The sequence below is a fragment of the Lethenteron reissneri genome, chromosome 25 (assembly GCF_015708825.2).
Source record: "Lethenteron reissneri isolate LAM-NWPU_2019-01 chromosome 25, ASM1570882v1, whole genome shotgun sequence".
NCBI lineage: Eukaryota > Metazoa > Chordata > Hyperoartia > Petromyzontiformes > Petromyzontidae > Lethenteron > Lethenteron reissneri.
Genome location: NC_083803.1, coordinates 1,654,996 through 1,670,784, shown reverse-complemented (window position 1 = coordinate 1,670,784; position 15,789 = coordinate 1,654,996). Strand labels below are relative to the sequence as shown.

General features: G+C 42.0%; 1 protein-coding gene across 2 annotated transcripts; it reads left to right on the top strand.

Moving 5' to 3' along the window:
- Window positions 1-576: 576 nt before the first annotated feature.
- LOC133346987 (uncharacterized) lies at window positions 577-15,330 on the top strand. Of its 2 annotated transcripts, XM_061558850.1 has the most exons (12): window positions 577-759; window positions 2,425-2,620; window positions 6,163-6,278; window positions 6,885-6,971; window positions 7,802-8,006; window positions 9,147-9,238; window positions 10,628-10,690; window positions 11,380-11,517; window positions 12,618-12,845; window positions 13,168-13,322; window positions 14,056-14,199; window positions 14,569-15,330. In XM_061558850.1, exons 2-12 carry the CDS (start codon window positions 2,551-2,553, stop codon window positions 14,840-14,842), a joined length of 1,572 nt encoding a protein of 523 aa, XP_061414834.1. In that variant the 5' UTR covers window positions 577-759; window positions 2,425-2,550; the 3' UTR covers window positions 14,843-15,330. The 2 variants fall into 2 exon arrangements, 1 of the variants encoding a protein (XP_061414834.1); XR_009755678.1 differs by lacking the exon at window positions 13,168-13,322 and having other exon boundaries at window positions 14,569-14,725.
- Window positions 15,331-15,789: the final 459 nt, after the last annotated feature.

The following is a 15,789-nucleotide window of genomic DNA, read 5'->3' as shown; positions in this document are numbered from 1 at the left end:
AGATCAAAGTCCCTGAGTTCGACAGTTCTATACAGGATGGCCCAAAAATCGGGACACATGGGGTTAATTCATTTATACAGGTAGGAACAACAGGTTCCACACTGCCCACCAGGGATTATTTGTCTGTCGTGCACGAATGCGCTGTCCAACCAAGTTCCTACCTGCTCACTCCGAAGGAACGTGTTTTTAACACTGGCATTTGAACATTGCCACTGTTTTTAAGTTAACATTTTACTTGTCACGAACATGCGTTTTCCTTTTCAGAAAATATTAAATATAATCGATTGAGACCAAACAATTTATGAACGTTAAAATATTACACCTGAAAATGTTGACACCGTCCTGAATTTATTTCCAAAGAAAATGTATTCGTGCATTACAGTACAGTTTGATTGCAGTCCGTTTCATTAATTGTAACATGAATAAACAACCCCATGTGATTTGTCCTTATAAATGTAATACACAATAACCGTGAGCGGTCCTGGCTTTTGGGTGTCCCTGTAACGCAAGATATCAGTACGAGGGGGGTGTCTTGGACACGTGCAGCCGCTAGAGGCGCAACATTCGCCACTTTGCTGAACAAAGAGAGCCTCAACTTCTCGGCACGTCCGCACGGAAAGGAATGTTGCTACCCTCCCCGATCTGACATCGCCGCCTGAAGAACTCCTCGCGGTGAACATCGCATCAGCTCCATCCTCCCGCTCCCCATGATCACGGGCTCCTCCCTCGTCGCCACCTTCAGCCTCCTCCTGCTGCTCGGTAAGATCCCTTGCCCAGGAAACATTCACAGATTGCCCCCCCCCCCGTCCCCACCGACACACAAACAGCTCGGCGACATCCACCCTCGGAAGTTTTGAGCGGTTGCGTGCTAATGATTTAAATACAGCGACAAAAAGCCACCCCACTTTACACTTACAATTAAGAGTTAATAATCTGGTCGTGGCTTTGAAGAGCGATGTTTTGGTGAAGGTCCCCGCTGTGACTCATGCACAGCAACTTTAAGCGGCCACGGAGTTCGGAGTTCTAATTCTCAGGCTCTTGCTGAGCTTCCCCTGCCGCGCTAATCCACTGCTGGATGAACGCCTCCCCACGCCTTGCCGCTCATCGTTTGTGTGGGGGGGGGGGGGGACCCATACTTCACCACGGTGGTCATTGAGGGTCGGTTGAATGGAGTTGGGGGCGAGGGAGGAGGGGACGGCATCGAGGACCCAGGGACCCGCCACTGATGTCAGCCGTGGGAAGGGAATTGACCTCGGGTCGCCGGGGTCATGGCGCAAGGCCCTCCGCGTGCCACGCCACCCGCCTCTCAAGCGGAGGTCACGATTGTTATTGAGATGTCGGAGCCGTGGTCATGGTTCGTTATCATCACCCATGGCCAATCCACCGCTGGATGATGGTATATTTCCTCCAGCCAACTTTAAGCTAGCTCCCTTTTTGACACTGTAGTGGAATGTACTTCTAGATTTGAAGTTTTCGTGACTGCAAGGATCCATACGCTTTGGTTCTTTCGGTAAAGTCACGTAGGTAAAAAATAAAAAAATCGCAGCTCGAAAATGTTTACTAAAGTAAAGTAAAACATTTGTTTTACTTAAGTAAAGTTTAAAACATTTCTAGCTGTGATTTTCACACCTGATGATGATTGATTGTGTTGCAATCGAAACGTCGTGATTTAATTTACTTTCATTTATTTTTTATTTCTATTTTTACCGAAAGAACCAAAGAGTATGTAATGTACTTCTTCACAGTCGTTTTATAAAGTACCACTGTTTAATGTTGTGACGCAAGGCCGTAGCCATGGAGTCAACATTGGGGGAGACTAAATTCCAGGGGGTCTGGGGGTCCCCCCTCTAGAAAAAAAATCTAAATTTGAAAACGAATTTCCTGCCTAAAATATTTTTTAAATCACTAACACATAGGATTAACTTTTTTTTTTACAATGTTTAATAGTGCATTGTATTACATTGCTCTGTTTTTTCTTTTTTTACCTGTTCTTGTTTCATTGTATGTAATGGCAGAGATTAGAGATTAATAAAGTACAACCATAACCACAATAATATAAACAGAAATCTATTAATTGTTATATGAAGACAAGTCCAGATATTGTGGCCAAGGTTTAGCTGTTTTTATTTACATAGCATAGCTATTATTATTTTTTAATATTTATGATAGCAGTATATTGGGGGGGACATTTTGATCATATTTGAACATTGGGGGGGGGATGTGTCCCCCCCAATATATATTATAATTACGGCCTTGATGTGACGCCTTCGTGTAATGTACTTCCTACGCAATCGTTTCCAAAGCACCACTGTTTTGTCTTTTTGCGTGTGTGCTAATATTGGGCTATTCGTCATTGTTTTTTGAACGGTCGTCATCAACGATTGCTTCTTGCGTTTTTTTTTCTCATTCGAAATCATATTTTAGGGTAAACATCCGACATTGGACCATGGCCTGAAAGGTGATGTTCTGCACTCTGAAGATGATGGCTGCAGTCTGCTTGCTGCTGCAACTGCCACTGAAGTTCCTCAATGTTGGTGAGCTGGGCTCGGTATGAACATCCCACAAGCAATCCCATCCGTCCTGCTCCTGCTACTTCACTCTGCATTTTGTTCGTCAAGAGGTGAGATTTCAGGTTATAAGTGAATCTGTATTTAATTAATATTCATGATCACAAGAAACGCTGGAACTTGTTGGAAGTCAACAGTGGTTTCACTATGGACAGACTCACTGCCACGATCAGAAATGCTGTATGGAGTTTTTACTACTAGATTAAGGTTGTAAATTAGGAGAGAATCACCACACCATGTATGTACGTAATGTTGAACTTATTTTGCACCACATGTAGCTAACCGTGCTGATCGAAGATGATCAGAAAGGGCACCTTGATATTGTTGATATTGATTTCCTTGATTAGTATACATAGCTTCTAGACTCTAGAACAGGGGTCCTCAAACTACGGCCCGCGGGCCACATGCGGCCCGCTGAGGACATTTATCCGGCCCATGGTCACTAATTGGGCTGCGCTTGTGAGCACTAATTGGGCTGCGCTTGTGAGCACTAATTGGGCTGCGCTGGTGAGCACTAATTGGGCTGCGCTGGTGAGCACTCATTGGGCTGCGCTGGTGAGCACTGATTGGGCTGCGGTGGCGAGCACTGATTTGGCTGCGCTGATGAGCACTGATTGGGCTGCGCTGGTGGGCACTGATTGGGCTGCGGTGGCGAGCACTGATTTGGCTGCGCTGATGAGCACTGATTGAGCTGCGCTGGCGAGCACTGATTGGGCTGCGGTGGCGAGCACTGATTTGGCTGCGCTGATGAGCACTGATTGGGCTGCGCTGGTGGGCACTGATTGGGCTGCGGTGGCGAGCACTGATTTGGCTGCGCTGATGAGCACTGATTGAGCTGCGCTGGCGAGCACTGATTGGGCTGCGCTGGTGAGCACTGATTGAGCTGCGGCGGTGGGCACTCATTGGGCCCACCGCACTGCGATCTGTGAACAAAACTGCAGATGTAATTCACTTTTTAATGGCACCCGCACCAGTGTGAGCCTGGGGTAAAAGCAGAGTTCCCCCAATCAGACTGCATTGATGGGCAGTGCAGTTTGTATGTCTCTGTGTGGGCAAAGTTATTGCAGGTATATTGTTTTTGTAGCGCTGTATATATATTGGTATTTTACTAATAGCAATTTTGACTCCCTAGGAAACAATGATGTCAAGAAAGAGAAAAATTGACTCGGAGTGTAGGATATTCAAAGAACAGTGGACTTATGATTACTTTTTCATGCAGTACAAGGAAAGAGCTGTGTGTCTGATATGCCAGAATATAGTGTCTGTGTTCAAAGAATACAATTTACGTCGACACTATGAAACTCAACATAAAGATAAATATGATTGTTTGGTCGGAGAAGTGAGAAAACATAAAATATTAAAACTGAAAAATACATTAACAACTCAGCAAAATACTTTTGTGAAGCAGAAGCAGCTAAATATTTCATCACTGCGAGCAAGTTTTCAAGTTGCCAAGCTAATAGCGTGCACTGGCAGACCATCCGTGGAGGGAGAATTTGTTAAAGAATGCCTTCTTTCTGTTGCCAAAGAGATGTGTCCAGAGAAGGCCGATTTGTTTAGTACAGTGAGTCTTTCAGGACCTACAATTACACGGAGGATTGAAGAAATGGGAGACAATTTGCATCAGCATTTGCAAAACTCCACAAAAAAACTTTCCTATTTTTCCTTGGCACTCGACGAAAGCAATGATGTTCGTGATTCTGCACAACTTTTAATTTTTATTCATGGGACGAATGACTATTTCGAAGTCACAGAAGAGCTTGCTGCACTGCAAAGCATCAAAGGAACAACTACAGGAGAGGATATCTATGAAAAGGTTTGCCAAACTGTGAATGGTTTGGAGCTGAACTGGGCTAAACTAGCCAGTGTGACAACTGATGGTGCTCCTAGCATGGTGGGGTCTAAGAAATGAGTAATTGCTCGCATTAACCAAGAGATGGACAAACATAACCATTCTCATCCAATAGCCATATACTGCCTCATCCACCAACAAGCGCTGTGTAGTAAATCACTGAAGTGGGACTCTGTTATGAAAATTGTGGTATCTTGTGTTAACTTCATTAGAGGTCATGCACTAAACCACAGACAAGTTCAGGAATTTCTGTCGGAGCTAAATGTTGACTATGAAGATGTTCTGTACCACACACAAGTCCGTTGGCTGAGTCGAGGGAGAGTTTTGAAACGTTTCTATGACTTACTTCCACAGATTACAGCTTTTCTGCTTTCAAAAAACAAAGAAGTACCAGAGCTCAATGATGCAGAATGGAAATGGCACCTTGCCTTTCTGACAGATGTAACAGAGCTACTCAACAGTTTCAATGTGCAACTTCAAGGAAAGGGGAAGCTCATCTGTGATATGCAATCACATGTCAAAGCATTTGAAGTAAAATTAGGCCTCCTCATCAAACAAGTGAAGGAGGAAAACTTCTGCCATCTCCCCACAACTCAAAATCTGTTAGCGGAAAAACCATTGGTTGCATTCCCAAACAAAACATGTGTGGATTCACTGGAAAAATTGCAAAAGGAGTTCCAATGTAGATTTAAAGAGCTTCATCTCCATGAACAGGACATACAGCTTTTCCGTAACCCATTTTCTATTGACATTGAAAATGTGGATACAATTTACCAAATGGAACTGGCTGAACTGCAGAATTGTGACTCTCTGAAAAACGCATTCAAGTCAAGCAGCCTTCATAATTTCTATGCATCTCTCTCCTCTGAGACATATCCTCATCTCAGGAACCATGCACTCAAAATGGCAACCATCTTTGGCAGCACAAGTCTGTGAACAGACTTTTTCCAGAATGAAACATTTGAAATCTCCAACCAGATCTAGACTAACGGATGCACACTTGCATCACTTGTTACGATTAGCAGTGACAAATATGGAACCGGACATTGACCATCTCATTAGCCAAAAGCAGGCCCATAGTTCCCATTGAAATACTGGCAAGTTTGTTGATTTAACTTTACTTGTTCTTCATTTTAAATATTGTATTTTTCCCGTTTTGTTTCTTCACTTCAAAATAAGATATATGCAGTGTGCATAGGAATTTGTTCATAGTTTTTTTTTACTATAGTCCGGCCCTCCAACGGTCTGAGGGACAGTGAACTGGCCCCCTGTTTAAAAAGTTTGAGGACCCCTGCTCTAGAACGTGAATCGGTGTAATATTTTGACATTCAGGTCTCCCTCGCTTCTACGCGTGTTCGGTTTGTGCGACTTCGCGAAAATGCAGCTAACTTATTTCTACCCAAAATTCGCCACGTGCGTTTTGAATTTGCTCACATGCGGCTATGCGGTCGGACGTGGGACAACATTGTGTGTGTGTGTGCTGTGTGTGTACTGTGTGTGTGCTGTTTGTGTGCTGTGTGTGTGTGCTGTGTGTGTGCTGTGTGTGGGCTGTGTGTGTGCTGTGTGTGTGCTGTTTGCGCTACTCGGCAAGCAGCTGTCTCGTGCTGTGTCGCTTCGTGCGCCACTTTTCTTGGAACGCATCTACCGCATAAAGTGAGGGGGAAAAAAAACCTGTGTATGGTGGCTCACATCTGAACATTTTAAATGGTCATGTGTTTTCTAAAGTGTACATTCTCTGAACAGTTTTGCAGTGGAACGTGTCAAACACATCGTCAGCAGGACACATGGATGTGGAAGCGGTGACGACACCTCAAATGCACTCCGACTTGTGGATATCTCCAAGAGTCATGCTTGATGAGGTAAATCACAAAACACGCGGTTCAGTTAAGCATCAGAGGCTAATATCTGCCTTCTCCAGTAGTGGGAATGGGCCGGAACGCCGTGGTCGGAGTGAACATTTGAACCTGGACTGCGTTCTGGAAATAATCAAGGTTTAATTTTGTTATTTGACTCGCAGGTAGACCCCTAGACTAACAAAGATACCCACAGACACGCTCGGAGACCCACAGGCACGCAAAGAGACCCACACACGGTGCAAAGCTCCTCCTCAGATTGAGTGTCAAATCTCGTGGGGGGGAATCATTTATGAGTTCCCCGAGTAATTTCTTCCCATTTCCAGCCCTGACCTTCACCCCTGTATAATATAATCTCACGAAATGTAGACAGACAAATAAAAAAAACTTTTCTAATTTTTGGTGGAATGACATTTTTTTACACTATTGATGTAAATTCGTGGTATAATACAGCACATTAAATATTACCTCGCATGCAGTTATTGCAGTTACTACACGTTAAAAGTGTTTTGTGCAAAAATATAGTGTATGTAAAGCCATTGGGTTACAAAACGGTTTTACCATGTGTGTTACACGTTGAATGTGCTTGAATCATTGCAATATGTTGTCAAGGTTCAGATGCTGGATTGGACAGCAACTCCGAAGGAGCTGCTTCCTGTATCCGCAAACCTCGAGGTTGTCATCAGCAAGTGTGGGAGGGTGAGTGTGTGCGTGTAATGTTTAATTCTTACTTTCGTTATTTTGTGACTCAATTACAGTAACGCATTCACCACCACTTTTATTTTTGTTGTAAATTTGATTCACAATGTGTATTTTTATATATATACTGTACAGACAATTCAGTGAACAGTACTATATTTGCCAATACCTTTTGTAAACAAAACGGTGTCTAGCGATAATAGAAGAGTCTTCTCCCACTTTTGAGTGAAAGTTTTTAACACGTTGGGAGTGGTGGTATAGTGGTTTAGCACTGCTATGTACCTGGTTTTCCTGAGTTCAATGCCTGGCCTGAGCTAACACCAGTGGCGATTAATACCTGAACCGGTCAGTTACTTGCACACAGTGACCATTGTGGTGAAGTATGGCCAACCCCATCACCATTATTGTTAAGGAGGCCTGCATTCAGCAGTGGATTGACGCAGGGTTGCAAATAATTATACATTTCTGAGTATATAGTTCGTGTATATAGTAACCTGCCCATCCATGGTATGTGCGTGAACAGTTTGCTTTCTGCTTTGGACCCCTTGATCTTTCACAACCACTTAGGTGCCGGTAGACACCAGTTTTATAACCCCCGGTCTTCAGAAAAATGTTCTTTATTTATATGAGCAGCTCAAACTGAGTATAGATCTTTGTCGTGGCTGTATATTTAGAGAATGCTAATACATTGTAATTGTTTAAGTGTTGTTATGTTACATTCACTTTCTTCACCAGCAATCATTGTATTTGTGGGCAATAATGCCAGCTACAGTAATTATGTATATTTTTTAACATGGATTTACCATACATTAATCACGTGTGCTCTGTAGGTGGTGGAACAGAAAACCGACGTGGATATCCTGGAGATTGTTATCACCGTCATGTATGTCGGTGGAAGTGATCTCTTTCCTGATAAAGGAAGAATACTGCAGGTTCGAGACAACATTCGAGGACTCAGGCTGCTGCAGCCAAAGCAACATGCATCAGCCAGCCAGGACTATCAGGAATTCGATATTGACCTCTCCAACAGAAATGGTAACGTTCTAATTACATTACTGAGGTTAAATTTATTATTAGGGCATAGTTTTATTTATTTTAATATAAAGTCATGACTGCACATAGTGTTGTGGGCTCATGTAAGAACGATTCTTCAAACGAAAAATGTTCTATTGTAATTATGATGCTAAATGAGGCCTGAAAGGGATCTGCAGGTTATGTTACATATGGAAGTCAGACCTTGCAGAAAGAAGATGAGCTCATAGTTTTTCATTAATTTGATGTGGTGTGCCGCTTGCGTTATTATGTTCCGGCCACAATATTTTCAGTATTGGTCAAAGTATAGCTTTAGGATTTAGGGCTCAGGTCTGGACAATACAGAATTTGTTTAATTGTGACATAAACTATGGGTAGAAAGTTGTCTTGCAGACGCTTACCTGTGCTGTGTGGCCTGCGCTATACGACACCGGCATGAAGCCTCGATAATGATATTATTTATAGTCACTTCGCTATGTTGACGCGTTAAACATGCAAATTACGTCAAAATAATGCGATTAGAGTGCCATAATGATACGCTTGACCATAGATTTAAAGCTTTTATTTGTATTGTATTAACAAAGGTTCAAAATGCTCATTTCAGGCAGCCTTGAGACACAACGACATAAATATACAAGCATTATGAATTGGGTTGTATCTTGTTTTAACGGCATCCTCCTGACCCCTTTCATTCTCTTCCCCCCTGCTGATCCTTTATCTCTGCATCCATGATGTCATAACCTTTTGTGATGTACTATTCAGTAAGTACAATATTTGAGCAAATAGATATTTCAGCAAGTGCGATGTTGCAAAATTGCATCGTGACATCGAATTTCCATATTTTGGTTTCATGCTTGGGAGTTACATGCCTCTAAACAATGTTCTAGAGAGGGATGAATGCCTGAAATATGCTTCCAGTAGCAAAAGCCCTTTCTTGATATGGATAATCAGATGTTTTATAATAGGAAATGTTCAGTCAATAATTACATGAATTAAAACATGTAATCTCTAAAGAAAAACTATAACATGGTCCGTGAATTTAAATATTCTTAAGGTTATCTTATAACGAACTTTGTGTAAAGTTGATCTTACATTATTTTATATTCATTACGGTTTTATACCTATCCTGTTGTGTGTTCTCAGTGACGGAGGTGTCTTATATCGCTACTCTGGATCCTGCCTTGGCTCTGGATGGAGTGAACATTTCACTGGCAGCTTCTGTGATAAGAACACAGGTAGGCACCTGGTTTTTTCGGTAAAGTCACGTAGGTAAAAAATAAAATAGAATAAATGAAAACAACTAAATTAAATCACGACGTTTCGGAAGCAACACAAGCCTCCGTCTTCAGGTGGAACCGGCCACAGCAAAATCACTGTAGTGAATCAAGAGAGCTGTTTAGAGACACGCGATTATATGGGGTAAGCGAAGGGGGAGGAGCCAAGGAGTGGGGTGGAGGGGGGGTTGGGGGCGGGGGATTAGCTGATTAACAGATGAGATCAGGGTGAGTGTAAGAGAAATGTGAAGCAGCCAGGGCGGACCGAGCATTGGGATGCGGATACTATAGAGGCTCCTGGGCTCCTGGGCATAATGCTATGGGGGTGAGTATTGGGACACTATTAAAACACTGTACGTCAAATTTCTGAGTGATGGTAGTGTATAAAGCTGGGAGTAAAATAATGGAAATACGGATATGACTGTAAAACTATGAAGCAGCTAAAGTTTAACTTGGTTAATTAAATCCTTCTAATGATTGCTCACCATTTACATACTACAAAAGAGGTAGGCACCTCTTTTGTAGTTTTGCAAGGGCTTTAAACCCACCCCCCAATGATTATCTGACATTTCTGTCGCAGTCTGGACATTCTCAATTTCACTAAAACGAGTCCACACACGTCACTTGTTTACCTCTTGACGACGGTCAAAGAAGAGGCAGACATGCCAGTGAAGCCGCAAATAAATTCATCTGCATGGAGTAGGGAACGGTTGTCATTGATCTGTAAAGGGGCTGTGGTCTTGCCATTTACATCCTCAGCCTTACCCCTTTCATTTACGTGGCTCTTTCAAATGAGCCCGAATCCTCTCCTGCCCTTACCTAATCGCCATCCAAAACGTCGTTTAATGAAATAAACATACACAGACAAAGGTTCATCTCTTCACGTAACACTTATATATAATTTTTTATCCCATCAGCCTGTGGGACTTCTATACCAGTGTTATTCAGAAGCATTTGCTTAAGCAGCAGACCCTAGACCAGTTTCAACCTTTGGTTCTCATCAACAGAATTAGGCTTGTGGAAAAAAATATTGCTGAGTTGTCAAGCTATTGGCAAGTGCATTGCACAAAGACTGGGGTTCATTCAGCGCAAACCAATTTTACTACGTGCTATCCATGGAGGACTATGGGTAATTTAATCAATGGGCAAACATTCCAATAGGAGTGCTATTCCTGCCTTAAACATAATGTATTTCACGTCTTTTGTTTCTCTTACTCTTTCACTTTGGCTCACTGCCTTATTGATGTCACACATCGCTCTTCAAAGGGTTAATGGTACAACAGGCGTGTTTATTGTTCATCTTCTGCATACTGTATAGTCATTAACGAGTTTAGCGTGTGTGCTTTTTAGTTTGGTACTGAAGCTGAGATTGCAACATCAACACTATTCATCATGCAAGTAGCCAAATTTAAGGTAAATATTTTAACCTGAGACATCCTTCAAAATGTATATGTGATGTTTTAAACTGAGATCCAAAATGCTGTCTAACATGTTTCATGTATGATGCATAGAATGGTATTGTGTCTGTTCTACATGAATATCAAGGAAATGTTGTAATGCCAGAAACTCGAAAATCATTCAAATTCAAATGCGATGAAAATGTTGGAACTCTCTTGCCTTTAAGTGAAAATTCTATCATTCATGAAAGCGAGGGGATCTGCAATTGCTCCCCTTGTGCACAGACTATGGGATATTAGGCAAACTATTGTTAAGGTTACACAAATCATTGTTTGTGTAGGCTCCTTTGTCGTAATGACATGCTGTAGCTTGTATGCATGCAACACTTATTTCGAGAGTGTTCGCTGCTTTATGGAAATATCGGCATTTGTACAATCACCCACCCATCACACATGCATATGTCATGCTCAAAATCACCACAGATTTTTTTTTTATTTGCGTGTAACTGTTGACTTAAAATGGATTTTCACACTTTCAACCATGTGGCCATGTCATTTGGTCAATGAATATTTGTTTAAGGATCTTTTTGCAACATTTGATATTGTGTATAAATCACATTTAAAGACATGCTTATTTAACAGTGAGAACAATGTGCTATTGTAATGCAAAGTATGTAAAGGTAATGACTTGTTTTCTTTGTGCAGATCACCCCACACCATGGTCTGCATTTTGTAGGATTTGTGGTGGCATTTGTGATGGTGGGACTGGCGGTCGTATGCATATCCCTTCTAAGACAGAATAAATGTTGGGGTGCATGCTCCAAATCCACACAGAATACACAGGTAATGTGTGAGACGTTTGTATAATTCACTGAGCTTCTAGTTGTACAGCACATAATCGCAACTCCAGGATAATCCAGAGGTGGGGCTTCCTCTGTGTATCCATTTTCTTAACAGAATCCTGTTATTTCCAAGAAGACCACATTTTTTTCCCACTTAGAGCTTGTAATATAATTAATATTACTTTCCATGTTCTAAAATATGTTTTATAAAAATATGAAAGGGAAAAAATACGACTGACCCCACCAGAAAACCCACAATGCAATGCTTCAGTTATTTACAGTGCAGTACTGAACTCGCACTGCCTGGCACACAATGTTTCTGCGCAGCATGGGAACATGGCTAACGAGTCACAATTGCTGTGCACGCCATTCATTTTTCCCCCCACAAATGTATATTTGTAGCATCCCTCTCAACGAAACCTCCCATGGTACACAAGACACGGTATATCCACCCAGGTTGTTTCGAGGACACACTGTTTATCTAATTGAGGGTGCAACTGTGGCACAGTGGTGCGTGCATTGCTCGATTAACTGAAGCTCTTACATGGCTCTGTTGACCCAGCAAGCTGGTGTGAAGGAAAGATGACAGGACAATCCCAGCAGCAGTTAAATGTTATTAATCATGGCAGAACCCCCGCTGGGAGTGTCATGCAGGTGTAATTTTGTAGTGGAGTAGACATGATGGAATGCCTCATGAATTACGCCAAATGCATCACCACATCCACTCATCATCCACTTTTGGGGATGCCCCCAGCTGCACACTATCACTGCCTATACAAATGATGGATAAAAGCACATTATTGAGCAATAGTGTGCTTTTATCCATCATGTACATCGATCTGCGACAGTGTGCAATGTCATAATGAATTTAAAACTTTAAAATTTTGCTGACATTCTGCAAAACTGGCGGCCATGCCAGTTTAACTGAAGTGAAATGATCAGAAACACTTAATACCGCCTCTGATCCTGAGTAACATTCCAATTACATAATTATTCTGCTTATTTGTGTAACCTTGCCCTATTGAATCCAGCACTTTGTCACATTGCAACTGTGATATAATATGGCCGAATAAATGTGTGCATCCTTTGTGCATATGCCAGGTGCAGCAGGGTGTGCAGAGTGCGTGTAGTGGCTCTGTGTGTGCAGGGGAAGGGCAGACGACCAGTGCCATGGGCTCTCTCCCTGTGGAGCGGCTGGAGAGCGAGGAGCTGTGCAGGGAAAGGAAGGAGGCCGTGGACATGCTTACTCATGCCATACTGGAGACATATGGCAACACTGCCCAGCCTGTACGGTGTTTGGACCTTCAAAATATTGAGAGCCCTATACAGGTGAAAATATCCTAATTTTTCAGTGGCATATTAATTGAATTGGGGATCAGTGGCGCACCACGCTGAGAACCCGGCGACTTGAGTTTGATTCCCAGCCACAGCTAATAACAGTGGCGAATGATATCTAAACTTGTCCTGCACCTACCCTTTACCAACCCAAATTTAGAGACATGGTGATGTAGGGTCAATGAAAGCCCCATGACTAACACAATTTAAAGAAGCTTTCATCCAAGTGGATTGACGAAGGACTTAAGATTATTTATTTAAAAATTAAGTTTAATGAAGCCTGCAATATATTTGTGTTGCCCGTGCTGTTCTACAGGCATATGGATTTTTGAGCCAGCTCATAGAGAAGTTTGACATTCCAAGGGATGCCGTGCAGCATGCTCTTCGCTTGCTTTTGCCTCTTCATAGCATGAAGCAGCTTCAGGAATTACTTCGGCTTGTTCACCCAAACACGTGTTCTGTGCCTAACAGGTACCTGTACAGTATTTTAAGTGCACATCTTCACCCCACCAACAGTGATGAAGATGGGCTTGTTTAGCAGGGCACGGCCGCCATCGTGTGATTTTAAGACCACACTTCCATGAACAATACATATGGTTAGCTTTTTTACAATAAACGAATTGAGTACCATACTTGAATGCTCGTTCAAAGCATGCCATCCTTTCTCTTTTTTACATTATAATTCCAATCTAAAACATTCTGCATCTCTACTCGACACCATGGCACAGCCAAGATGGACCTCAATGTTTATCTGTGTTTGTTCAACATGTAATGATGCAGATGAATTGATTTCATTTATTTCATATGGTCACGACGTATTCATCAATCAGGTGTGTAATCATCGATTACTTTCATGTTGCATATTTTGTATGCATTTGTTTTACCTAAACCCTGCAGCCACTCGAGGCACTGCATTCACATCTAGAATACAAATGGGAAAGACAAAAAACATTTTAAGAAAGATGATTCCTTTACAATATTTGCAATGTAGAATGTAATTTTACAGACATATTTCCAAGGACTTATATTTTGTAAAAAATGTCATACCATCTTCTGTTGCCTGCCAGCATACTGATATACTTGACCAATTTGTGTATGGTCCTGTAGTGTGAGAATAAAATCATTTAGATACAAAGGAACAATCGTATTTAAGTTAAACAAAATATTGTAACTATGTCTCAAGGCTGATGTGACACGTGTGTAGGATCTCTGCAGTTGGTGTTCATGAAGAAGGTGTGGATGTAGCTGCGTACCCCGTGGCAGCAGGGCTGGTGGAACATGTCCGAGCTTCTCTCCTTGCCTCATGTAGGCAGAATGCCAAAGTGAACTCTCCACGAATGAAGCAAAGGTAAATCGCCTCGTCCTTTTTAAACACAAATAGAGAATTTAGAAAGATGAAATGCAGTCAAATTTACTGGTAGCTGATAGTTTCCTGTGCTTATGTTTGTTTACTAATATTGACTTGAATTTATAGTCACTGATCACTCAGGCAACTGTGATAGATCTATTTATTGTGAACATCGCTCCATTATATTTTAGAAATGTCACATTCTAGAAATAAATACCTCTTCACAGTGGAATAATTCGATTTAATATTTTTAGAATACAATGAATTAAATTGAAACAGGTTCACAGTGTATACGAACTACATATGATAAATGTTTGTGCACATAACCAATTTTTGATGCATGCTAATTTGATTTGTCATTTACTCTAGAACGTTAAAAGAGGCACAACTGCAGCCAGCCAACTTAGTTTCTCCTCGTCATTCGCACAACTCGGATATGTCACTGCAGCCATCGCAGTTGAAGCCATCGGAGCCCAGTCTGGAGGGTGAAACGTTGATGCTGGATTCCTCCGGAACTCAGGAGCGGATTTTTGTCTTCCGCTCACAACCCGAAGAAGAGAGCAATGCTGTAATTTTTCATAAGAAGAAAAAGAGGAATTTTTTGAATTATAAATCATCAAAGATTATGGATGTCGCAATGTAAACAACCTATTTAATGACCATTAAATATCGATAAAAAAAACTTTTAATGTAGAAATGAAAGGACTGATTATTTTAATGTACTGTAGATCCCATTCAAGCCACTATTGTTTTAATCCGTCTCATCTTTTATTTTACTTTTATTTAATATGTGTCATTTTACAGCATTATATAATTACACCTTTTAACAAGTTCAACATATACCTTAATAGGTCCTTGCTAAATGTGCAGATTCACATAATGTGTATCTCTGATAAATTGTATCAAATGTGTATTGTCTTGGAAAATCACTCAGACTGACACGTAACAGGTCACCTGCTTACATACTCTTATTTCTTTCAGTAAAGTAACGTAGGTAAAAAATGAAATTAAAATTAATAAAAATAAAACAATAAAATCACGACGTTTCGGAGGCAACACAAGTCTCCGTCATCAGGTGGGACCGTCACAGCCAGATTAGCTGCATCAAGTGAGGCAAGGATTCAAGATGCAGGCCCTTAAATACAAGTTCAGGGGGGATGAGAGGGGGGGGGCTTATCAGAATGTGGTAGCCAATGAATGGAACGTATCGGGAGGGGGGGGCGGGGCTAAATTTGTATTAGCCTATTCTTGCACCAGTTGTAGGCACTCCTATCACTGTCTATACGTTCACTTCTGTGAACCAATTCCCACTCTTATCTACGTTACACCTCGCTAACCTGCACACAGCAGCCCTCGCTCTCAGCAGCTCCGCACTCAACGCTTCGCTCTCAGCAGCCCTCACACAGAGACTTGCAGCAGCTCTCACACAGAGGCTCTCACGCAGCAGCTCTCACACAGAGACTTGCAGCAGCCCTCACACAGAGGCTCTCACGCAGCAGCTCTCACACAGAGGCTTCCACGCAGCAGCTCTCACACAGAGGCTCTCACGCAGCAGCTCTCACACAGAGGCTCTCACGCAGCAGCTCTCAC

Excerpts from the sequence above, each read along its gene's own strand:
- LOC133346987 (XM_061558850.1), top strand. The coding sequence starts at position 2,551 with ATGAACATCCCACAAGCAATCCCATCCGTCCTGCTCCTGCTACTTCAC. Across the intron at positions 6,972-7,801 it reads TCATCAGCAAGTGTGGGAGG|GTGGTGGAACAGAAAACCGA; the intron begins GTGAGTGTGTGC and ends TGTGCTCTGTAG. Across the intron at positions 10,691-11,379 it reads TGCAAGTAGCCAAATTTAAG|ATCACCCCACACCATGGTCT; the intron begins GTAAATATTTTA and ends TTCTTTGTGCAG.